This window comes from Zophobas morio, unplaced genomic scaffold, assembly GCF_036711695.1.
Source record: "Zophobas morio isolate AGI-343-1 ecotype UQ-CSIRO unplaced genomic scaffold, CSIRO_AGI_Zmor_V1 ptg000178l, whole genome shotgun sequence".
NCBI classification, from domain to species: domain Eukaryota; kingdom Metazoa; phylum Arthropoda; class Insecta; order Coleoptera; family Tenebrionidae; genus Zophobas; species Zophobas morio.
The window spans coordinates 49,674-75,348 of NW_026972282.1; the positions used below are offsets into that span (position 1 = coordinate 49,674).

The 25,675-nt window shown below is 32.2% G+C and overlaps 2 protein-coding genes, 2 long non-coding RNA genes and 1 other non-coding gene across 6 annotated transcripts; 2 read left to right on the plus strand and 3 right to left on the minus strand.

Annotated features, from left to right (window-relative positions):
• Window positions 1–576: 576 nt before the first annotated feature.
• LOC135145711 (uncharacterized) lies at window positions 577–1,434 on the minus strand. Its single transcript, XR_010283543.1, has 3 exons — window positions 1,377–1,434; window positions 1,239–1,323; window positions 577–737 (listed from the first exon to the last, which is right to left on the minus strand). It is a non-coding gene; the product is annotated as an uncharacterized LOC135145711 (long non-coding RNA).
• Window positions 1,435–6,207: 4,773 nt separating this feature from the next.
• Window positions 6,208–9,299, minus strand: LOC135145719 (agrin-like). Of its 2 annotated transcripts, none has more exons than XM_064077855.1 (10): window positions 9,235–9,299; window positions 8,946–9,064; window positions 8,720–8,881; window positions 8,473–8,601; window positions 8,229–8,423; window positions 7,581–7,692; window positions 7,137–7,222; window positions 6,867–6,968; window positions 6,592–6,747; window positions 6,208–6,530 (listed from the first exon to the last, which is right to left on the minus strand). In XM_064077855.1, exons 2-10 carry the CDS (start codon window positions 9,061–9,063, stop codon window positions 6,247–6,249), a joined length of 1,344 nt encoding a protein of 447 aa, XP_063933925.1. In that variant the 5' UTR covers window position 9,064; window positions 9,235–9,299; the 3' UTR covers window positions 6,208–6,246. The 2 variants fall into 2 exon arrangements, with proteins under 2 accessions (XP_063933925.1, XP_063933926.1); XM_064077856.1 differs by having other exon boundaries at window positions 9,198–9,259.
• Window positions 9,300–20,780: 11,481 nt separating this feature from the next.
• On the plus strand, window positions 20,781–20,863 carry Trnal-cag (transfer RNA leucine (anticodon CAG)). The gene has a single exon. It is a non-coding gene; the product is annotated as a tRNA-Leu (tRNA).
• Window positions 20,864–21,144: 281 nt separating this feature from the next.
• Window positions 21,145–22,574, plus strand: LOC135145729 (uncharacterized). The gene is made up of 9 exons (XM_064077874.1): window positions 21,145–21,229; window positions 21,287–21,351; window positions 21,412–21,532; window positions 21,587–21,804; window positions 21,860–21,941; window positions 21,994–22,023; window positions 22,071–22,146; window positions 22,206–22,260; window positions 22,345–22,574. The coding sequence occupies exons 1-9, from the start codon at window positions 21,196–21,198 to the stop codon at window positions 22,537–22,539; spliced, it is 876 nt and encodes a 291-aa protein (XP_063933944.1). The 5' UTR covers window positions 21,145–21,195; the 3' UTR covers window positions 22,540–22,574.
• A 366-nt stretch (window positions 22,575–22,940) lies between these two features.
• LOC135145731 (uncharacterized) lies at window positions 22,941–23,800 on the minus strand. The gene is made up of 4 exons (XR_010283545.1): window positions 23,719–23,800; window positions 23,435–23,662; window positions 23,315–23,343; window positions 22,941–23,258 (listed from the first exon to the last, which is right to left on the minus strand). It is a non-coding gene; the product is annotated as an uncharacterized LOC135145731 (long non-coding RNA).
• Window positions 23,801–25,675: the final 1,875 nt, after the last annotated feature.

A 25,675-nucleotide genomic window follows, 5' to 3' on the forward strand; every position in this document is an offset into this window, starting at 1 on the left:
GGAAACGCGTAGGAACCATGAGCCCGTTGGTTATCGTATATCAGTGTGGTCATGAATTTCACTCGAAGTATAAAACCTTTCCTTACTCCATTACTAATAATAATATGTTGTATTAGTTGCATTAAGAAGTTTCCTGGAATGGAGTGTGCCTTTTGCTACAAGAAAGATTACTCTATGAGACTACATGTTTATGACAATCGCATGGCTAATTAATTTTATTATTTGAAAGCGATAAAAAAGACTTGGTGACCTTCTGCCTTACTCTTTTGTTTTCCCTTTTCCTCTCCAGAATAGCGTTATAAAGGTCATTCCTAATGAATTTAGTCTTTGTTAAAAGTTAAAAAGAAACTATATTAAGACCTACACTTCAGAAGGTATTTCCATATGACCAGACAAAAGTTTGTTGTATATTTGATCAACTTTATCAAGGAACCCCAACATGCCGTAGGCTTCCAACACTATTAACTACAGAACAGTTATTAATATATGTAAGAAAAAAACGAATATTGTAGCATGAAGACGGTATCATTATGGCAACATTGGCATAAGCTATTAGGAATAAAGACTTGCGTAAATGCTGGGGTGTGGCGAAAATTTATAATTTTTCTGTGCGTGTTCATAAACTTCGAGGACTCTCCGCCAGTTGCCCGCCTTTTTTTCAGCATCAAGCACGTGGAAAACGACGACCCACGGAAATAATCGAGGGTGGTTGTTTGTTAGCCGTTCGTTCAAGGAATCTGCAAGTTAAAAATTTGTGTGCTGGAGACTTTATTTATTGTTAACAATTTTTATGTAGCTACTTTCTTCACTAATAACGTTACTGATATAATTATAAACGTTTTAGTTAATATTATTAAGAAGGAAGCATTGTATATGCCCTCATTAAGTTAAAATAGTGTTGGTTGTGGAAATTTGAGGGTCTATAAGAGATTGTCCTTCAAAAATATATCATGCCTTTTGGGATTTTAGAAGTTTAAATATATTATCTGTACAATAAGGTATTTATTACCCTTAAGACTTTGTCGAAAAGTGGTTGATAATCAAAACTTTAAAACAATAGCTATACTTCAATAAGCCGAATAGTACTGCTTTTACTTGTACAGTTTAAAAAAAAATAATATTTTTTGCCGTAATATATAAAATATAAAATGATTAATAAATAACAATACTGAAAGTATGTTTCCTTCGATAAATTAAAAAGATAGTTACAGCTTTAAGAGTGAAAAACAACTTTCTACCTAAATGGTCCAAAAGGTAAAAATCGTCTTCGTGAACACTGTGGGATGTTAGGGATTTAGCGTAAGCTGTATATGCAGGTATCAGCTTACAATAAGTTAATATAAGTTGAACATAACCAAATATTTATATGAGTTTACCTCTTCCTCCTTCAATTCCTTTTTTATATGATAAAAAATTGTTTTAATTAAGTTTAGGTATAAAAATTCAGCACGCCTATCTTTTATAAAAGATGTTTATAAAAAGGACAAAATAAACAAAGACAAAAAATAATTGCCTGCGAAAGACTCGTTCTTTTCTTTACACTTGAGAGCTTCATTTAGAGAATGCAATAAAGCAAAGCTTAATAAAAAGGATGCATGTCGCAAATGAAAACACTTAATAGCTGATGGTAGTGCTCCTTTCATTATGTAGTAATAGCATAAGATTAGGTCAACATTTATCTCAGAAGCTTGCAATAACTTTTCAAAAGCAAAAAAATCGGTTTTTGAGATGTTCTTCTTTTTAATATTGCATACGCCAATGTTATTATTGGTGTTGCAGTCGTTATTGTAATTATCGGAGTCGTTATTTTTGTCTAAGGTGCCTGTATAACTTGAATTTGAACTCCATACGGTCCTTAAAGTATTTAAATTTTGCCTTCTTACAGTAGTCATTGTTTTGTACTTGGTGTATAAAGCCTCCAGTGAAGGTTTTACTTTATACATTCTCACCTCGCTAATAAAAAGATAAAATAAGTAAGTATAGACTATTTCACAGAGAGAAAAAGAAGACTGCAAAGTAGAAACTATTTCATTGCGTTTCTCGGAGTTTGAAAAATTATCCACCAAATCATGATTAGAGGTTTCCAACTTATATAATATTTTCATTGCTGAAAGCCAGTCAACTTTATTATTGTAATAAACACACAACTTACGTGCGTAGAAATTAGGAGAATCCTTTAAGTAGCTTACGAAAAGTTCATGTTGTCTATCATAAAATTCTAAAACTATTTTGGGATCAAGATTAAACCCATTTTCATGGATTATTTTCTTATAAATAGTGGTACTAGGAAAAATGGTGGTATAATTTATACTTTTTAAAGTTAACTTAAAGTATATTAAAAGATTCCAAGTAAACCCAGTAAAAGGTAGCGGTAACCATAGGCGCTTTCTAGGACTAAGAATCATATTTACAACCCCAAAAGTCGGTAGTTAACAAGAAGATAATAATTTAAACCTTAAGTCATTATATTACTCTTTATTATTTTTATACTGCTACAACTGTAGCCTATTATAAGTTATAAAAGCTTAATAGCAAGTTAGGCCACTAATATTCCACTAAAAAAATTTGTTACCGCACAGGGGCGGTAGATCTGGGAGGGAGAGGGGGAGCACATTACAAAGAACTGCTATTAACCAAATTATAATAACCGTCGCGTTCCTACTCAATAGATATATAGCAAACGATATCAAAGAAAAAGTAGGTGAGACCTAACTAACTGCAACGTTAGGGTAAGGAGGCCTTAGTTTTCTCCCCGTACCCAGGACCACTTCCTCCGCTAAGCGCATGTCAAGTGGTTTTCCACCACTTTTAGCCGGATGGTGTGAGTCTGGGCCCGATAAGCCTTGAATCCCATTGCCTCGCAGGATCACAAAAGAGTAAGTGTTCGAGGCTTCGACTAAATATACTGTCGTAGATATTGAAAATTTTTGAATGTTATCATTAAAAAAAATCTTTACAAGATTAATTTAATGATGGATAAAACCATTTCTTTTCTTCTATTTTAAGAACTCTGTCCCTTTATTATGATTACAGATTATTTATTCGTCATAAAATAGAAAGAATTTAGATAATGGAACCAGAGCAGCAATGGAAAAAAAACAAGTGCGCTTAGCATAGATTAAAACTAATTTATACATGATAGCCGGCAAACGTGAGTGTAGATCAAGGACAATATTTTAGGGTTTCTGGGTAAATAACAATTTTGTAGTAAAGGGTTGCGAAACCCAGAAACCCTAAAATATTGTCCTTGATCTACACTCACGTTTGCCGGCTATCATGTATAAATTAGTTTTAATCTATGCTAAGCGTATCTGTAATATTTGGAACTTATAACGCAAAATTTTGAACTTAAATCTTTTATTTTAAGGCAGGAAGCTCAGATGGATATGTTTTAGCATATTCAACTTAGTAAGCGGTACCCCGTAAGTCGTTATAGAAACTCACGATTTTTTAGTTTTCAACTCTGTTAACTTCGGCTTTTTGCGATGCCCAACCTAATTACAAGATTTGCAACTGGTAATAAAAAAAGAAAAAAGAAAAACGGGAAACGAAAAGCTACGCAGTAAAATTTCCATAGTGAAGTTATATGTATGATAGTTACACAAATTAAACTTTTGGGTAATTTGGCGAGAAGTGTTATCACTTTAAGAATCCTAGGTTCTTAAAAGACAGCAGGTGCCCAAAATTAAACCCCTAAAAACTAAGGTAGATAATACAGAAAATACAAAAAAGTAAATATAAAAAGAGCGTGGAGCGAGAATGGAGGTAAGACAATTAATTGCTTGGAACAAATATAGCACTTAAAAACTGAAAAACAGACAAAAGGAGGCTCAAAGAAGAACTAAACAAATGACGCTTTATCATAAAAAAGGTAAAAGAATAGGTCCCTAACTTTAAGTAAGAGATGTTAGCCATATGATGCCCTTACAATTTATAAATTATTATTTTACGCTATTTCTCCATTTTAATACACATTATCAACGAATTATATTGTTACATAATAGTTTTGTACAAGTAATTAACCACATGTTTTAAAAAATTCTTATTTTGCTTCTACCGCTCTTTAGGTGTTTGCCCTCGCTTACGAGAGTTTATGGATTGTATAGATTGCCTTTTTAAAAAACCTCGTTAAGAGTAAGCCTTAATATTTGTTCAGGCGCAATTTATGCATAGGTCATAATTAAAACTTATCTGAAGGAAAATTGTACAATTTAAAAAGGCGTGTGTAGTCAAGCAGGGTGCAAAACTATACCGTTACGTACTGTACCATATGCTAAAAGACACACCGTTTTTAGTAGTTGAGCTAAGCGGTCACATCAAACAACAGCCGGATACGCTAATGGTCTTTAGGCGAAAAAACTCACGAGTCATGAGGCAGCGCACAGCGCCTCACAAGTCATAACATAATTCAACATGTTAGAGGCTAAACCTGTTTGAAAGCTCGAGTATTCGGGTTTGTTAACTCAATCGAGCACTAAAGAACGATCTCATAAGTAAATACTTTTAACACAAGTACCTTGTATTTCGTACACTTCAGGGACTACTAACAACAACAACTCTTTTACTAGCGCTTACAATGCATTTTTTCAGTTACCTTCGACACACCCGGTTGAACTAGTGCCTCAATAGTTCGTAATTTGATATTAGGACTTATAAACGATGGCAGGGCTAAATGCGCGTTATTTATATATAAATACTAATTATAAAACTTTCTAGAAAATTATATCCTTTTTTAAGCAAAAGCTTACTCTTCTGGGCTTCTGTTTAGATATTTAAAAAATAACCCCTACCTGGATTTAGGCGCTACCCTTATAAAATCGCATCCTTCCTATATAAAAAGAATTAAGTGCGAGTGCCGCACGGTGATGGGGGCGTAACAGACGTAGCAAACTATGAAAATAACAAAGCATCGGAAAACACAATCTCATGGGCATTTACATATAAAGAAACTTAAAAACTGTGTTCATTTGCATAGAAAGTATTTTAAAATTTAAGTAGTTGGACCTAATTTAAATCTTATAAACTAATAGTTAATTTGCTTCTAGTAAGGATCGGATAGCTTTCGGTAAACAAAAAAATTAAATGGATTAAATATTGTAATGATCCTCCAACACACTATAAATAGTATACGAAACCAGATAAGCATCATGTTTTTTAATAAGCTGCCAGATCAATTTATATAAAATTAGGGTAAATCAGAGGTCTTCTTTTTCGCCTCTGCTTCAGGCACGTAACATGCGCCAGTGTTTCTACCAGCCTAATCCCTACAAACCCAGTCGCTTATTACTCTGAAGGTAAAATGTTATGTAGCCGCGCATCTGGATTGAAAGCCCTTCTTACTCCGGCGTCACTGACCATTGGCGAAGGGACACGTAATGTCCCCAAACGATGATTAAAAGCCACCAATGGTAATAAGCTGGCGTGCATGCCGCCTCTCGAGCATTAGTTAAAAAAAGTTTTTTTAACACCTGAAATCCAGTAATGGACGCATTAGCCTCGCCCACGGTCCGCAGTTTGTAGGGCTTTTACTTAAAAAAGAGTTGCGGTGGCGCCGTAACTTCGGTAAAGCGAAAATCACTAGCTGAAGGCGCTAAATACCGGTCTCAACGTAGTCAACGTGTTATATAACCAAAGGCGAGCTTTCCTTGGAATGGTAGCCGGCAATGATATAACATTTCTTTTTAAAGGTAAAGAGGCTGTCAAAATTAAAATTAATAAAATGTGATAAGTTAAGTAAATTAATAAAGGTAATGTAATAATATTTAAATTTCAACTTAATTTAATTGGGTGCAACTATGTCTATATGTCTATGTTCAAAAACTCGAGTCATAAAGCAGATAGCTCAATATAGAAAAAGTCAACAGTGTGACTGTACATGGAAATTCTTGCAACCTTTTGTATAGCCTTCTTATTAACATACGGGTACTTGTAAATACTTTCTAATAATTATAACCCTTTTTATAAAATAACTGAACTAGCACCATCTGACTAGAAAAACCTGTAGAGAAACGACTTCCACTGCTTACAACCATTTAATGATAACTACCATACTAATAACTCTTCTTGCGACACACAAAAGTCAATATAAATCAATCAGTAAAAAAAAACTATAATTAATCGTATATGTAGTCAATTTTCAGTTTTAGTTTCTTCAGTAAAGGTCTCACAACTAATCTGTAACAGTTACTCCCAGGTTATAAAACTCGGCCCTTTTATCAGTTTTATTCATTTATCTTACGCCCACCATCAGAAGGATTTAAGTAAATTTTCTTCTACACACTGCAAATCAACGAGATTAAGAGACTTATACTCAGGCGGAGGTGACGAGTTACGCCGGAAGCTCCTCTTCCATAAAAAAAAACCGATGGCAGTCAACGTCATGCTAGTAGTCGCTAGGAAGGCCCCGATTATATAATAAAAATGTTGCTGCCCACGTCCATGAACGCAAGTGTCCATTGGTCTTATTTCGATGGTGGCGGCCTGCAGGCGAGCTTTACGGCGCAACTCGCACGCGTTCGAGTATACTACGCCTAATGCAAAGTATTCGACCAATAAGAAAAAATTTAATTTAAGTTTTTTAAAATTAAATACCGTCACTGCCACAGACGGGATCCTCAGTACAGGGCTCTTCTTTGCTGAGGGCGTCCACGTGGTTACCCCTCTCAAAGAAGGGTAGTTGTTCTTTGGTGGGATGGCAGAACATATAATTCCTCTCGACTTCAATCGGTTTTCCTAAAGTGCAGGACTCTAAGTAATAAATTATAAATTTTAGTTTTACTTATTTAATAAAAACTACAAGCACTTTATTCCATGTATTCATTAAGTAACTCGAATTTTTAAAAAATCCTAATGAAACTATTATGCACCTCTTCTCATCTGGCAGCGGTTAGGGTAAATATGGCCGTCCATACCGCAAACAGGGGTGTAAACCTGCGGACATATGGAGGGACAAACCGAAGGATGATCCTCTTTAGTAAGTTATTTTATAGCATTTCATTATAAGGCATCAAGTTTATAGTACATAAACGTGAAGTTATAATTATATTCCTACTATTCAGTGATTACAAGCTTTTCACACATAATTAAACCCTTCAAAATGTTATAATAGATAATGAACAAACAAAATAGAAATATACTAATAGTGAAATCTCCGAGAAGAGGAGCGCCTCCAACTAGAACAAAGTCGTACGGGTTAAAAATATCATCAGCTTTTCGAATCATTCTGCAATATTAAATTATTAATAATGAAAGCAAACAGTCATATACTAACTTTCAGAGACCTAAAAAGCATACGTTTTTATAATATAATTATTCATTATTAGTATTAAAAGATGCTTATATGTTATGGTTAAAAAAAGGCTAATTATAATATGCAGTACTTTATTTGTAATACAATTTTACTTGCTTTAATATTTTTAAATATTCACTTTCTTTTTTATTCGAATATCTTTCTTATGAAGTTACCTCTTAGTTTTTTATCAATTATAATATCTTTACTTTCATATTATTTTATAAACTTTTTGTTATAAAGTACCAAGAGATATTTTTTTATTTTTAAATAAAGTAATAATTATTATTACCTGTATAAGTCCACTTGCTCCTTGCAATCTTTAGTTAACCAGTCATAATTACTTAAAACACAATTATGCTCCAAAGTGAAAAGCTCGGTAGAATCCTCACCACAATATTTGGCTATTCGATTATTATTATTATGAATAAATATTAATATTACTTATAAAAGTAACAAACTAAATTATAAACTTAGTTATAATACATATATACTAAAAACCAATATTAAAAATAAATGATTTACATTTTAACCAGGTACAATAATAATATTGTTAAAAGTTAATTATATTTTAATTAACTTTAAAAGGTACAACATTAAATTTTTTTTAGTAATTATAAACTTAGAAGTTACTTATTGCCTTAATTTGCTGTTTTAATTTTTTTTTATTTTTTGTCCATTCCGTAAACAAACGATTATTTTTATTAAAGGCGTTAAAAATAAAGTAAAATTATATTAATCACGTGTTTAATTTACTTATGTCAAAAGAGTTAACCAATAGAAATCAAGTAATCTCTTAAATAAATTAAAATATAATAAAATTGTAAGCTTTCAATATTCAGTATATCATATATTAAATAATACTTTTCCTATAAGATAATAAGCTCAAAGGAAACCAACATTTAATAAATATAAAGTAATCGATAGATAAACAATATACCGACGTCCGCTATACATTTCACAAGATCCGGTTTTTTTAAGTCAGAATGAAGGCACGGCCCCTCCGACGCCACTTTAAGATTCCGCTCAAGCTCACAAGCAGCAACTTTCAATAAACATAGATTCGAGTAAGTCTTCCCGTTAGTCGCACAAACTGGCCTATAAATTTTAGGACATATCCTTTCGCAACGATCAACTATAAGTTTTATAACTTATATAAGTAAACAAAACTAAAAAATAAATACCTTTTTCGAGTGCTTCACAGTGACTGTGGTTTACAACTTCTATTTTCTGTTCCGTTATACAAGCCTGGAGACGCAGAAGGCAAGAATTTTCATAGAAGTGTCCGTCAGACCCACATACTTTAACTAATTCTTCGACGTTAAATTAAAGTATATATAAATATAAAAGTAAAGACAATTTAATAAAGAATTAACGAAGTTATATAATATATGAAATACATAAAAAGAGTGACAAGTTATAGTTTATAACCTTTGTCAAATCCCAGAAATTCACACGTCATTAAGCAACGAGGTGATGCAACACTATAATAACGGTAAGCATAACTCTTATTGTAGCTGTTATTTGTTCCTTCTTTATTAGAATCAATAAAAAAACTTCCTACATAATCTTTCACTTTCCTTCTTAAATCGTCTTGTAATATAAAAAAAATTAAAAGCAACAATAATAACTGTAAGATGTAACAGGTTATACTTACTAAAATTAGCTACTACACTACTTCCAAGTTCATGAAACTTATTGGAAAATGGTAAACAGTAACTTCTTGTAAAACATAGGAAGAAAATTGCTATAGCGAGCACACCCTTTATTCCCATCCTAAAGCAAAAAAAAATTAGCGTGAACAAAATTTAATTTTAAGCCTCAGTTAAGTGTTAAACTTTCAATAACTAATATATAAATAAAGCTAAAATAAAAAAAGCCCAATGTGGACGCCAGAACAAATAAACACCCAAGCTGAAGAAAATAGCAAAAGGATAAGGGCGGACCTAATAGTAACAACGTTTTTTTAACGTACTTTCACCCATGAAAATATTTCTGAGCTTAAAAGCTGATAGCAAAATTTTAAATTTCAAATATGGAAGGTTAAAAATATTTATATATATTATTGGTTATTGCTACCACGGTATTTTTATCGATCATCGCGATACTCTTTTAGGCCAAATTGTTTATACTCGAGAGCTGTATAATTTTGAGGAGCATTTGTTCCTTACGGGTTATAATTGTATATTTCTATAGCTTTTAATCATAATAGAAATTTATTAAAGATATAGGATGAGATACAAATTCTGCCCTGTTAAAAAAAGTTATAAGTTTAATTTGGTTTTTAAGGTATAGTAGTGCTTAATCTTCAAATGTTTACGTACCTTCAGGGGAATAAAGCTTGTTAGAATAAAAAGTAGTATAACCTGTGAAAAATACTGAGCTGTCTATGTTTATATCAGTAACGGTTTAAACAGCTTATTGGTTAGGGACCGTATTTTAAACTCACAGGGAAACAAAATCAAAATAAGGTATCGGCAACGGAGTACAACTATTAAGTTTTTATAAAGGTACAAAAATTTGACTTAACCTAGTAGACAAGTGTTGAACCTGTGTAATCTTATAAAGGGTTTATCGCACCCAACTGTTACCTCTAGAACTGCGGTTAGTTTCGAAGATTAAGCCCAGTGCTCTGTAAAGCACAAGTTCGATTCCCAGGGGCAAACAGTCACAAAATTAAGAAAAATTCTTTAAGTTCGAGGGCCTTATTATAAAGCTGAATTTTGGAACCCCATATCCCACCCCCCAAGTTTGTGGTAAAAGTGGGTCCTGAACAAATTACTTGTCATAAGAGTAAGGGGGAATGTTGAAAAAGTATACTTTGGATACTGGGAACCTTTCTTTTCTGAGTTTCAGTGAATTCCACATGATTTTGCTTTTTAACACGTTATTTGTCTTTTTATTATAATGGTTGAGATCAGTCTAATAAGGTGTGTGTCTTAATTTGATGCGCGTCCTCCCTACATTGCCAATATTTGAAAAACTATCTGATTGCGCTTATAGCTTGGCGCGAAATTTGCTATGAATGTAGTGATTTTGTAAAAATCACGGGCTTTGAGCACGTGTTAGATTACTCCGTGCGCTATTATATCAAGATAGGTGGATATTAGCGTGTGCTTCACATAGGTGATAAGTATGATTTATTTTCATGGCATCTCATTTGTTGGGGTCCCTTCACATTTTTAATTTCTCTAAATCTCTGATTATATAAATATCCTTCCTCTACAAACAAAAATTTGGTAACTTCTCTGTCAAGTGGCAAAGAGCAAAGTCTTTTCTGTGACCAAGCAGCGTACTTCATAACGCCGCTGGTCTCCTATAGTAATGCAATAGTCAATTTATTAAAATCGTATAAGTTAAGCAGCCACTAAGAGGAAAATCATTGGTTAAATAATAATATACTATGCGCCTTTAAATTTAGAAGAAACTATCAGTATTAGCAATAAAATTAAAAGAAAAAAAATATAATAGAAAAAGGACAAGTATAAGCAATGATATAAATATTAGCCAGTTAACGAAGGTCTAATCAAAAAAATAATAAATTTTCTTAATTATTGCATACTTGAAACACGTGCTAACTTAATTTTTGTTAATATATTTCCCGATTTGGCATCCCACGCCTAAACTATAGAAACCTTAGACCCCATGTTTTCAACGACACTGCACAACAGATTTGTAAGAAAGACGCCAAGTGTCTCACAACTGTGATGTAATTAATCTTAAGGCACTACGAGCTCTCCATACCAAGTAGGTGAAAACCCCTAAAAAATAAATCATTAATATTTCTCAAAAATAAAAGTGAAAAGTATTTTTTGATTATACACAAAAAATAACTTCAACTTTAAGATAACTATATTTCATTGCTATTTGACATCGAATTTTTAGTTATTTTATTAAAATTTTAGTTTGTTTTTATGAATAAATAAACCTAAAATCAGTATAACCGATCCATCAGTAGAGGATATATAGATACCTGTGAAACAACTACCACCAAAAAATAGGAAAAGATATATATATATTTTTATTCATGGACCTAAGAGCTTCTTAAAATTACTTTGTGTACTTGCAGCAGATTAGGTATATTTAAGGCTAGTATATAAGTCTGTACCTCCTCGCTTAGGAGCAGCTTAGTTTATGGGTACGATCGCGTAAAAGCAACACTAAGAGAGGCTTAGAAACAAATTGTTCAGAATCAAGTATCTTTAAAAGTTATCTATAAACATGGTGATTATAATATCTTAAAAGATCATATATATATACAGATAGTTTAGAGACTCGTAAAAATACAAAAATCTTCAAAAGGAAAATAATTAAATTTGCATAGAGTTAACAATTAACAAATACTTCTCTTTAACCTCCAGCTTGGCTTATAACTCCGTAACAGAAGTTCTGTAAGCTGTGAAAGTTCTTCCCGTTTGAAGTTTATAAGCGCTTGGCTTGTTGGAGTTAATTTTAATAAATCACATGCTCCTACCATTTATTATTAACCACATTATTGTGTCACGTGTTATTACGTGTGTGTGCATAAATACCCTTCCTTTACGGGAAAACAAATTGATCATTTTCTCCTCTTTTTCTTCGTACCCTTTCTGATGTGGTTAATTTAAGCAATTTACTCTCTTCTATTAATTTCTAGGAGATATTAGCATCTTAATTTATACAGCCTTTACTGGCTTCCTATGTAAACACTCCTCATACCTGTGTAAATGAAGCATCCTTTTTACAGCTATAATATTAATAAAATCTTGATGCATCAAGTTTTAAAAAAACGGAGATACGAAATTAATTCCTGCATGAACGGTTATACATTATTAAGCATAGTAACTTGATCAGTAAAATTTGATTAATTTTATATAGGTGTAAATTTACTATTAGATTTGTATAATATAATTATAGCACAGACCTTTCCATTATCACTAACGACCACTACATTAATTATACCATTTTAAAAGTTACGCAAATCTCATGATAGTTTTCAAATTGAACAATGACCTACAGATTTAAGCTAATTTCTAGCATATGTTGAAGGAGTGCGAGCAAGCGTCCCTAATTGAAGGGTTTTATATATTACAACTAACTAGAAAGCGAGTGTAAGAGAGGCTAGGCATACTTTTAGAATTCATTTTCTTCAATTCATAAATTTAATTTATTTGCGTACAGTTTTTCAAACCTTAGTTCGACTAAATCATATGTCAGCTAAAAGGTCTGCCTAGAGCTACTAATTTAACAAATCCCCTTTTCTTTTTCTCTATTTACTTCTCTTACAGGAGCTAAAGTTAATTTCTAGTTAACTATGCGTTTAAAATCAAGATATAATACATTAAATCAAATAACTCTGGTTCGATTTCCATAGGTGCGATTTACTTCTTCCCACTCTTGGTGGTTACGTGAACGTCTTCCCCCAATACAAATTTTATTACGTTATATACTAAAGACTTAAATTTAAAGTTTTTTGTTTGGTGATTCAGCTATTAATTCCGTTTTTCTTTCTTCAAAAGGCAACGTTGAAATTTAAACATTCAAGTATAAAGAATATTTGGTGAGGTTAGTGATTATTTTTTTGTTGACCAGTTTAGTATTATATAAGGTAAGTTTGCGTGTGTCTGAAAGCAAAAGCTGGTCTATAACGCTATTACAAAAGAGCATGCCATCTAAGCAATTGAAAAGAGCTTTGAGAAACTACAGCTGTACTTTAATATAATTTTAGCTTTTATAATAGTAACCTTATTTATATACCCTCTCTACATTTTGTAAAAAATATTATTGGTCGCAACATTGGTCAACCATTTTAAAAAAATTTAATAGGAAAAGGCGAGTTCTAAATTGTTATTGCTTCTAAAAACAGTTATATACGTGTATATTAATTCATTAAACTATTTTAAATTTGCGTATAAGTTTTCTTGAAAAGAATAAATGTAATGTATTGTGGCATTTCGATATTACTCATAGGAGAAGTACTTTTCTATATCGTAAGCATTAGCAATGTTAGGTAAATCAACCTATTATGGGAAGAGCGCGCTATTTATATAACTACTAGGTAATAACACTATCCATAACTGTACTACTGCATAGAATTCCGCAAGATCCCTATATAACAATACTATACTAGCATGACTCTTCCATCAGCATCGGAAAACTAGTTCGAATCTAGTCAGTATTATCGTGTAAGTAAGGAGCTAACTATCTAAAACTCTATTAATACCTTGTTAATTAGGATACAAAAAAAAAATTGTGTGCTATATGTATATAGTGGTAAATAGCATTATAGGTAAGAGTTCTAATTCATAGTAACTATCACTGCTCCATATACTAGCACTACTACAACACCAGCACGATATTCTCAAGTCATACTAGCGGCTCCGGCTCAGAGCGTAGTGCTAATAAAGTCACTCATCGTACCTTTCTTGCTTCGAGCGCTTTCAGACGCATTCGCCTGCTAAATGAAGTAGCGTATGGCCAAACTTATGTAGTCTTCTTAATATATTAAAAATAGTTCTTACTTCTATATAGTTTCATATTTTAACTACTTAGGTAGTACAAGCCAGTTAGCTACTATTTTATAGGGTGCTACTTAGTTTCGCTCTACTCTAGTCATTCGACCTACCCAACTATAAATCATAGCCGATGTGGCCACATGGCAACGAAGGATAACCGCTCAAGACTTGCGTTTAAAAGGCCAAAAAGATGAAATAGATACAATGACGGTCGTACAGGCGCGAGCGTGTCTTCTCGTTTCCTTAGTACACTATAGTAAATTTGAAACAAATTATTTCTCTGGGACTTCCTTAGCGTAGATTTTTGAGTCTTGACTCGGTCAAGTCGGTTGGAAACTGCTCTATAGGTTCGCGGTAAGTCGAGAAAGGGAAAAACTTCCTCTCTCTTTTCCCTTCCACTAGGGAGTTTTTTTGTTTCTACAAGTCATTGAAGCAAGAATGGTAATGGGTGACATTAATAGCACTATGCCGGTACTAGTTGTATATCTACACGAGCTACTGATTTATTCCAACATTAAACAGGCCTTGGTAGTTTTGTTAGTCATCCGTCCATTAATTAGCATGTCACGGTTATAAATACAGGTAGCACACCCCAGCGGGGGGGTGATTTATTTTTTTCTGCTCTTTGTTCCTGCGTGGAACGTATTGTGGTATAGAGAGCAGCCTAATTACCATGCTATATATATAATTTGTCTAATAAATTTATTTATACTTTTTTCCCTACATTGGATATAAATATATCTACGCTTTTATAGCCACTACCCGCGTTAGTGCCTTTCCAGGAATAACAGTTTACCCCGAATAACAAACCTCTAATGCCCTAAGAGAGCATTGCAATGATGTCCCCTCTTTTAGTTTAATGACTCTTTCTGCCTTTGAGGGAAGTGAAAATTAGTTTGTGTACTAATGTCTTTAAAAGCTTTGTAGATAAAGTTACTAAGGTAAGCTTTGTTGTGGAACAAACACTAACTAATAAGAAAATAATCATACCTAAATATCAGGAAAGCGTAATAGTTCAGTTTAAATGGTAAAAATTGATAAAAATATACATCTTTTATAATTAGTTAATTGGTTTAATAATATATATTTTTTGAATTTTTTTACCACGACTAGGAAACTGAAAAAGACTAAATTTTTAAAAAAAAATAAAACAAAATGTCAGTATACATTTAACTAACCAATTTTGGTAAAATATAATTTAAAACCACAGTTTTTTTTAAGTTAATGACATTATACAGGAGAGTTTTCACTTAAAATAAGCGCAGATATTCTAGAGCTTATAATGTTCTCACTTCATTAGAGGTTGTTGTATAAAAATATATTAAAAAAAAATTTCTATGTTTTCAGACATTCAGAGCTACTAAGAAACATTTAAATAAGTAAAAAAGTTGTTTTTTTTTATATATTTTCCAAAGTCTAGTTCAACTAAAAATATTAAAATATGTACCCCCTAATATGTAAACGGATAAATATACACTTACAGGCAGTTGGAAAGCTAGTTGTTAAACTCTCGCGGTTTACATACATGGCAATCCTTAAAGCGACATGATTTATTTATAGACCAATAAGCTCGACCTTATTGCGAATAGTGGGCTTAAACTTTTTAGCTTTTTTAACAGATGTGCATGATGTTTGATGCTCCACCGCCTAGGTTTTATATTTTGCGTTCTATAGTTTGCTTCCTTTTAGTTAATAGTTTCTCGTTGTTACTCTTTTGTGATTTGCTCAGCTTTCGTGTATATTTATTTATGTTATTAATATAAGGTTGTTATAGGCACCTTTGGGAGTTTCTGTTTTATTAATAAATGAATTTTTGTACGGAGCTTTTAACATACTTCAGTTTTACTAAAGTGTTAAGACTATGCCTAATGAGGGACTGTCTTCCGTCGAAGATAGTGAACTAAATCCCTCTATTTCGCCTTCTTATACTGAAAAACTTAAATATCCAGAGGTTCAAAGTTCTGAAGCTGCCAGATCCAAAAGAAATTATGGAGGTATAGAGTTAGCTGCTATGAAAATACATATTAATTTCCTAACTATATAATTAAACAGTTCGTTTTACTTATTATATTTTTGTAAAAAGATGATCTTCCTGCTTATAACAGTTGCAATTGTGAACGTAATCCACCAACTTACGAAGAAATTGAAGCTCAACTTAACTGTGAAGATACGGAGGTTAGTATTGAAAGCTCCTCTGACCAACCTGCTATAAGCAATTCTACTTATCCTGACGATACTCTCGGAGGAGACAAAACTTTTTTAGCTACCTTTTTCGTATCCTTTATCTTCTCATGGGCCGGCTTTCTTTTTACATATCCTTTCTCGCGGACAGTAGCAGGATGTTGTGGTTCTATTTCTGGTTTTGGATTGGCTTTATTAAGAGTTGTTTTTAGTAGATTTTATCAAGAATCTCACTTTTTTTCTGAGAGACTTAAATACTACAGTATAGCAGAGTGGTTTATGTTATTATTATTAACCCTTATAGGATGGTTTTTGTTTATGAAGGGCGTTTTTACTTATATTGCTAGAAAAAGAGATAACTTGCAGCCTTGACCACTTTTTATAACAATAAATTATGTTTTATACTTACTTTAATTAAAGGTGCTCTAAAGTCCTTTTTGTAAACTGTATATTTTATATTAAAAAACTTCATTATAACAAATTATGTTTTTATCCTATATTTTTATTGTAAAAAAAAGAAAGGTCACTTCGGGAAATCCAAATTTGTAAATTACGTTTTTTTTTTAATTTTTTTATTACGTGTTAACTTACTATTTATTCTTTTTAGCTGTTTTATTGCTTTAAAAACGAAAAATTAAATACACGTGAAAAAAAGGGTTTATTTTTGGCATTATTAACATTAACTGCAATTTTTGAAGAAAGCGCCCTAAGTCGAGTGCATTTAATTCGTTAATACTTTACAGGGTCCACAGTTAACAGGCAGGCAACCTTGACGAAATAGTTAGAGTGCTGAATAATTTTAAAATTTTTTATTCTGTTTTTGTTAGAGTTCAAATATGTAAAGAATTTAAACACTTTAGAGCTCAGTTAATACGTCATATTCTAGCTGGAGCTTTTCGTTGACTTCGAATATTTGCCAAAGCTCCGATTCTGTTAAAAAACAACTTTGTTAATTTTTCGCTAAAGTGCGCGTCTTATAATAGTTCAGATGTTTAGTTAGATATAAAAAGAATGTTTCTCATTGTACATTGGGCACTTACAAGGTTATTCTTTAAAAATCTGAACCCGTCATATAAAAATTTGCGACTGCCTTATTATATTGACTATGTAGGGAGGTTGAAATGTCTTATGACTACAGCAAGACCTTCGAAAAGGGATTCTTTTTAGCCAAGTCCAAAAAACCGGCTCAAAGGCCATAAAGCCTGATTTTCATGAGGTATTGGTTAGATAACCATGATTGTAATAGAATGAAACAAAGAAATATAGGATAGGGGTTAATTTGATTTTAGGTTAGTATCGCATTTATACATAGAATTTATAAATATTTCGGGGTTAAAATGTTCGAGAATATTCTCACTTCATATTTTGAAGTTATGGTAGCCTTTAGGTTGTTATAACTTCAACCATATATTAGTTTTTAACAAAGCAGTTATCGACAAACTATGTTTCTGAATTGAAAGTGGCTTTGTAAATATGTCTGCCAGATTTAATTTAAGGATATATATTCAATATAAATTTTTTCTCTTTATAGTTCTTCCTTAATATAGTGATAAGCTATTCTAACTTCTTACCCTCTTACTCGATGCTTCACCTTTTACTATATCTTATACTTTTAATCCATACCTGGGAAATTTTTCCAGAGTATATTTTTAAGGCCTTATATTTGGCATAACCTTGCTTAAAGCAATGTACTTGGTCTCACAAGATTTATCTAATATTGTCGGATAGTTTAATAGATTTGCGGCTTTAGTATGTAAAAGAAAACCCCAAATCTTTGAAGGTGAAGGGGATTTAGTCATTGTCGCTTATAATCTTATAAATTCCACATCCTAATTATTTTTAAAAAGATAGAAACTTCCTACTACAAAGATTTCTCCATTTTTACTTATTAATTTCACAACATGAGCCTCTTAAAACCAATATTAGTGTTTTCTTTAAGCAATTAAGTGAAGTATTCAAACTTGTTTTCTATTGGTAATTTAGTAGCTTTTCTAAATTTGTCTAGAGAGGAAAAGTAAATTAAATGTGGAGTATTTTCAGAAGTATATTTATCAATATTAATGCTATTTGGTTAAGCCCTTAGATTGGTTTATTTATATTTATTACTTAAAATAATGAAAAGGATTTATTGTTGCGAAAAAATTGTTGAATACCGCCACTGACGAGAACACTGCTAACGTGTCTTTTGCGGAGTCTGCTTGTTAACGTAATAATCGGTGGTTGTTTCCTTTCCTTCTCCTATGGGACAGTCATCTCTGCTAAAACCCTCTGACCCGAAAAAAGACTGTATAGATGTCAGAGTTAAATAGATAAAGTAACATGTTGTCTGACCGCTTATTACCTATTCATAAGTGCGGCCGGAGCCCCAAGATAGACGTTAAAGTTGTGCGTTTTTTGGTGTAAGGTCGATTATGTAAGGCTGAGTTATTTGAGGTTGTAGTTTCATAGTGCCAGAGTAGTAAGAAAAATAGTTTAAAAAAATTTGAAAAATAAAAATAAAAAATTTAGAAGTAAAAGTTTACATTTTATAACAAAACAAGGAATAAAGGTATATATGATTAAATTTGGATAAAACACAAAAATGTATAGTGATATTTTATAGATCCGTAGTGTTAAAATATAGAGGAGTATATATAAATATAATGTATCCACACGAGCGCAAATAAGATAAAAAAACAAAGTAAGAAAGAAACACGAAGAAAAAGAGTAGAAAATGTTTTATTCGAGAAGTCAGTATTTGCTTTATATAATACATTCAATAAGATTATCCGGCATTTGTTTACATTCTTTTACCCCATAAATAAACAGGAATATGTCCATTTATAGAAACATATTTTGCATTAAATTGTCCAAATCTATATTTACGCGTAGTAAAAATTGTGTGCACAAGCCAAAATAAAGATGGCAAGGGGGCTCTTTCTTTTCTGTTCTTCCTACTCCTTTTATGACCAATACTAAAATGTAATACTTATATAAATTAAGGGATTACAACTTTCTTTGAGATAAAAAATGCAAGACTAACCGAAATTAGATGATGGAAACTTAACTTTTAAAATAACTATAAATAAGGCAAACTCAAGACTACAAAAAAAAAATAAGCAAAAAAAAATATGTATAGAAAGAGTATAAGTAAACCTGAAATATAAAAAAAAAATAAAGCACAACTGAGAGCAAAATAGAGCAGTAAATAACAAAATTACGACGGCGATTTATTATAAATATAACAAAAACCAAAATCCTTCCACTAGGGGAAAGTTTACTATGAATCAACCTGGTCGGTGTAAGTTCTTGTGCCTCCAATTTAGGTACAAACTATAGATCTTCTAGAACTATTACGATACCTTTTATTAGGCCTTGCCAATATTTGCCTGTAGTAGCGTTTAGACAGAATATTAATGTTTCACATGTTATTAAGGCTTGTTAATAGCTATGTGATAAATAGGGACAAAAATATTAGCTTTTTTATCAAAAAGGGTAGCTAGAAAAGAGAATGACACATTAATGCTACAAGTCAGTTAGTGCCCCCAGCTTACCTTATTTGCTCGGATCATAATGGAGCCCTATGCAAACAGATACTTAAGGCTTCCTCTTAAAGGGTCCGATCATCTTATCTTCTTATGCGTAAATTCAACCTAATTGCGCCTTAGTTCCAATCTGGTTTTAAGACTTAGTTATGTTTTATAGTGCTATTTCATAGTATATATTATATTGAGCCCGGAACTCACTATTAATTTACCTTTTTATTTCTACTATATTACTTTTAATTTTTTGATTTAGTCATCGATGCCTATTACCTTTAGAGAGTTTTGGTTTCATCATTATTTTTTAATTGGAAAAAGTAACTTTGGTTTTTTATAATGGTCAGGTCCCATCTCATCAAAACTTGACTTTTTTTTAGTAAAACCCATAAATATTCTTGGATTCCTTAATTTTAAAAAAGAAAAAATTCTGATTTTGCTTGTTCTATATTATTAAAATGAAAGCGAATTATTTACTATAATTTTTGTTACTATTGGAACTGTTAATAATATTTTTTTCTGGTCCATTATTCATTTTTTCTTTTAAAATACACAGTTTAAAAGTGCTTGACATTTTTTGACTATAAAAAAAATACCAAATTTAGCTGCTGTAACTATTAGAACTTTCCACCTGTTTATTTATAATTCTAAATATTATTCAAACTTGTTAATTCTTTTGTTGCAGAAATGCATACTGGGATTGAGGTGAAAGTTTAACATAATTTTCTAAATATAATACTTCAGTTTTTCTGTATTTACTTTTTCCATTCAACTTAAAGAAAATCTTTATAAAAGTATTTTCATGCTTCTGCAACACGATTATATTTTTAAGAATTTTTTAAAACATATGATTGTAAAATTTGGTCAAGTAACCATCTCAACAATATTATTACATTTAAAACCAAGGCTTAAAACCACAACCTGAAAACGATGAAAACCTAGACTCCCCGTCATGCCTAAAAGTTGGGCTCCTGCGCATTAGGGGGCAAAGAGCCATCTATTTAATTATCGAGTTCTGACTATGTAAATGGCCTTCATATTTTTATATATAACTTTTCCTGGTGACCGATACTACTATTCAAAGCCTAAATATTTTGAGCTACATTTTAGTAGATGCATACTTATTTCCGAAATACGGTTCCCATACCCGATATTATAAGTGGAGAGCACATAGTATTCTTGCTTGGTCTCATTTACCGTGATACGGGCCACGCTCCTGGCGAGGTTGACTTCTGAGGATTGGTGTGACGGTGCTTTTCTACTAGACATAAGTAAATTTAAGGGGTAGACCATCTGGGAGGGCGAATGGCCGAGTGGTCTAAGGCGCTGGAATCAGGCTCCAGTCTTGTTAAAAGGCGTGGGTTCGAATCCCACTTCGCTCAGCCGCATTTTTACTTCAGCTTATTTATACAAACCGAATAATTATGTCCATGCGCGTGGTTCGACAGCAGTATAAAATATTACTTGCCAAAGTCATCGACAATTCTCTTATTAAAACCTTTGGCCCGGTGAAATCAAATCGATATAACGGGTTCATTACTCTACCTTCTTTTCACCCTTAGGCATATATATGCTTAATATTAAAAATTTTATTTTTAACCACTTAAATATTTCTCGAGACTTCGTGGATTTTTTAGAGAGCCTTTGTTTTACTAAATTCTCAAATTAAAAAAAATTTAAAAAGTTTTACGCCCTTCGGCACTTATAGCTAGAAATGGAAAGAGGCTTTGAAGGTGTGAACGAAAAAGGTGTTCATACTTGCGTTATTTACCATATTTAAAGGCTTTGAGAATGGCATTTTTAAGGTAATGTCCTACGGGGCATTTTCAAGGGGCCTTCTCCTTTATGTCCTTTAAAACTAAGAAATAAGGTAACTTGTATTTAACAAGATTATTTTATATTAATTAAAAATATTGTAAAATCTTGGTAGATAATTATTATGGTCCACGGTCTTTGTTCTTCAAAAGATAATAATATATTTACTGAACTGGCTAACATTCTTCCTTACCCTTCTTTAAGATTTGATTTACGTGGTCACGGGGACAGTGAAGGTGTACTTCATGCTTAGCAGCTTTTGATGAGAATTCTATTAAATAGTTATATAGGTCTTCGAAGGTATGGCTCCTATGCTGAGGATTATCTTGACTTACAATGTGTTATTAACAAGCTATTAAAGGATAATATTGATAATACTTGTGGTAGTAATTTTAAAAAAGCTGGAGGATTTACCGTCTTCTGTCTGATCGGCCATTCTAAGGGTGTCGCTTCTGTCCTTCGCTATGCTCTGAAGTGTACTGAAGAAAACATAGAGCCCCTTCCTCTCGTACTTTATGCACTCCCACTTTGCCCAAATTTCGGTTAAATTTTTAAATAAATAGATTATTAACATTGCCGGTCGTTTTGACTTTACGAAGACGCCCCATCAGAGATTTAGTCAGCAACAAATTAGTGAGTTAATTGGTTAATATCCTTATAAGGTTTTGTATAAGAACTGACTTAAAAAACTTTAAAGCTAACGGCTCCTTTTTATGGGGTTCCAGAGGTAATTTTTCAGTATACTTATTAGTTTTAGCCTCATCACAATTGTAGGTTGCAACTACCTTATTACCAAACAAGATCTTTTGGACAGGGAACAAAACATCCATTTTATGCAAGAGGAATTGAGGTTTATGACCTAATATCGAATTTTTATTATAACTTTAAATCTCCCTCTATTTTTTTTAGAAAAATAAACTGCCAAGTGCTAACTATACATGGTTCTAAAGATAACACTGTCCCCGTTAAGTCTATTTTTTATTGTATAATGTCCTTCTATTATATACTTCAAGGTTTGTTAACTGTTAGCTAATGTGCATTGTAATAGGTCCTGGATGCCCATAAATTTCATAAAGAGATTCGCTGTCATACTTTAGAAATCATTGAAGATGCTAATCATTTTTTTACTAACAAAACGCACGCAAATAGGTTAGGGCTTATAACATTGAAGTGGTTGAGTAAAAAGAACACTAGCTTTTTTCAATCTGCAACTATGAGTGAAGAAGAACAAGTTTATTATTAATTTAGCCAGTAGCCCATTAAATTTTTTTTTAAAGTACTAAACTTATTTGTTTAAGTCTTGCACCAACCTATGTAAGTTTATTTTCTTTTACAAATTTTTTAACTGGTTTTCTGCAATAAAAATAAAGTTTATTTCAATTAATTTTTTTCACTTATAGTTAACAGCAGAAGACCTTGTGTGTAATAAGTAATTACAGCGTTTTCGGTTTGTACTTCACGTTTTAACACTCATGACAATTTTTTATTAGATGGCGCTTCAATGAAGTCACTGAACCTCATTAAGTACTGTTGATAAGATTAAACTCTATAAATATGTGACTTGAGCAAAATAATTATGACTATACAACTTTTTTTTTTAATATTTATATCGTATTATTAAGGGTACTTATGCTTGTTTGATTGTAAAGAAGCACTATAAGTCCGTATGTTCAGCCGACCCTGCATTGGGAATGACTAAAATTTATTAAGAATCTCAAGCAATATAGTCAAGGTCTAATTAGTTAAAAGGTTGTTATTAAATATGAGTCGCGAACTGGTAGTATCTTAGCTAAAATATTTAGAATTGTTGACTTCGGTGTATTTGAGACTAACTAGTTAAACTTTAGGAGAACTCATTCTATAACTTATTTCTAAAAAGGAATTCTGTAGTTTACAACTTGCCCCTACGTTTCATAGCAACTTCCTCTGTTCCACTCTACACAACTGAAGATCGTTTATTCCCTAAATTATAATTATGACAGGAATAATAGCCTAGAATGTTGTAGTCGTAGTTCTACCAAGGAAGCGCGAGCAAATGCTTCAAGCCCTGAAACGACCATTTAATTTTAAAAAGAATTAGTTTCAAAGCACATAAATACAGAGCACATAATTCAGCAATCTCTCTAGTAAAATAATACCTGATGCCAATAAACTGCTTTTAAAAGGATTTTCAGCAGAATAAAGCAATGTCATTGGTAAATGAGCCATAGTTTAAATCTTTTTTACAATCGACTGTCGCCAGCGTACTAAGTAAATAGGAAGATATATCCACAGATGATACAGTGATAAGGGTATGCGTATCTTCTGTTTAAAAGAAACAGGAAGACCGCAGGACGTGTAGAAAATCCTCCGTAAGTGTAACTGTTCTAAATGTAATATATTTTTAAAGGATATGCTTGCACCCAATTTTAAATATGCTGACCTTTGTTAAATGAATCTTATAGGGGGTTGGAAAATAAACCTTATAATTCTTATTTCTTTCCTTCCGTGCTATATTGTCTGCGATTAAAAAAATTTTTCAAAATAATATGCAGATTGGTTTGACAATGGTCTACATCAACTTATAGAGTGAATTAAATAGCATTGGTAGCACTTTATTTTTTCCATATTTGAAAAATACTTAAAACTTGACTTCGAAAACCGGGTAAGTGCCTGAAAAAATTATTTTGCACAAGACAAAGAAATCTGTAGGAATTTAATGTAACAGAGAGCCGCCCTTACAATATTACTTGCGAAAATTATCAAGTAGACAAGTATAACTTTCCAAAATAATTAGAAAAGGCTAAACATCAAGCAGCCAGCATATTCGGGTCCATACAGTTTTACATCGTTGAGCCTTTTAGACCGGCCTTAAGTAACTATGAAATACTAAAATTGTGTGTATAGTGCCTACATGTCATGGTATCTTACGAAAGTTAGAAGTGAAGCTCTATGTATAACATTAAATTTTATAAATATGTTATTACTCCAGCAAGGTCTGGCACTTGAAATTCCAAATGAATTCTAGTTTTGTCTGGAAGTTTAACAAGAGAGGGTTCCCACCCTTCTGCTTGTTGATCCTGGTCTACAGAAAGTCGCTGTGAGGCGAAGCCCTAAAAAATATTAGGTCCTCTTCGATATCTTAATAAACTGAACCAACAGAATTCTGGCTAGAAGAAATTTTTTTTATTTGTTTTAAAACTTAGTACTATAACAAAGAAACCCGGCCAAATAGGCTACTTCGGTATTTCTGACACAAGTCGACATAGTTTCGAAGTTTATGTTTTACATCAGTTGAAGTTCTCTACAGCTGGAGTATATCTCATTTGTAATTATAATTTATGATACTGTTAGTAAATAAGGCAGTAGCGATTCACATAATGCACCTACCTCTCAAGCAGACCTTAAACGTCAAAAAAGAGATGGATACGTTTAAAAGCGAACAGCTTAAAGTTAAATGACCCTACTTAAACTTTTATAACTATAACAGTAAAAAGGAGATGATAAAAGTTCAATGCTAAATGAAAGGTAAACGGTTGAAGTCATTGTTGCCCACTATAACGGAAACAAGTATGTAAGTTAGAGGGTATCAATACTTTGTAATCATAACTCTTCATGTGCTCACCTAGAGCGTATTTACAAGTCCTAAAGTAAGGAGTAATGGCTGCAAGCTATCAATCAGGAATTCGACTATCATACCAAAAATTATACTTGGGTTACCGCCTAAGTATTAAAAGAAATGAGTTTTTTGCAAGTGGGTTTTCCAAGTTTAAAGTGATCAAGAAGTATTAATAAATTTAAGGCTCTTATTTATACCAAAGGTTTTACTGGGGTTTAAAAGAATGTTGTTAAAAACTTATGGTCTTGTCACAAGTTCAAACCATCCGACTTTTCTTTGCTAGGAAACTGCGGTGAGTATGGAGGTTAGTCCCTTACGGTCCCTCCTTTGAGGAAGAAGCCTCCATGGAAGTACTGAGCGGCCTTGTATTGGGTGACAGTTGTAACAGATTCAAATTGCTTAAATTCATGTTGGGTTTACAACAAATTATTTAAAAATAGAGTTTGACGATGCACAACGGTTTAAATTACTTGCTACAATATTTGATAACAACTAATCATATATCGGAAAATGTTTGGGAGACTCAAAGATTACATTATATGTTGATTTTTTTAGTTCTCTTAAGAATAAAACTTAGAGCGACATAGCGAGTGTAGGCTTCCCAACGGCTGACAAAAAATTGGTAAAAAGCGGTAGTAATATAGGTGAACTCTCGCCATTAGACCTAAAGTGGTACCGGGAGAGGCAGCAAAAGATTTTAAGCCCAACGCCACCTAAGGCCGTCCAGTAAAATACCAGAAAACCTCTCACTTTAAAGAAACGATCTCCATCTGTTTATGCT

Bases quoted from the DNA above. Each gene is read 5' to 3' on its own strand.
- LOC135145719 (XM_064077855.1), bottom strand. From the start codon at position 9,063: ATGGGAATAAAGGGTGTGCTCGCTATAGCAATTTTCTTCCTATGTTTT. The intron at 7,223-7,580 runs GTAATAATAATT...TTAATATTGCAG, and splicing joins GAGCAAGTGGACTTATACAG to AATGATTCGAAAAGCTGATG. The intron at 6,531-6,591 runs GTATTTAATTTT...ACTTTGCATTAG, and splicing joins TCCCGTCTGTGGCAGTGACG to GCGTAGTATACTCGAACGCG.
- LOC135145729 (XM_064077874.1), top strand. From the start codon at position 21,196: ATGGAAAGAGGCTTTGAAGGTGTGAACGAAAAAG. The intron at 21,533-21,586 runs GTGTACTTCATG...ATAGTTATATAG, and splicing joins TGGTCACGGGGACAGTGAAG to GTCTTCGAAGGTATGGCTCC. The intron at 21,805-21,859 runs GTACTTTATGCA...TTAAATAAATAG, and splicing joins ACATAGAGCCCCTTCCTCTC to ATTATTAACATTGCCGGTCG.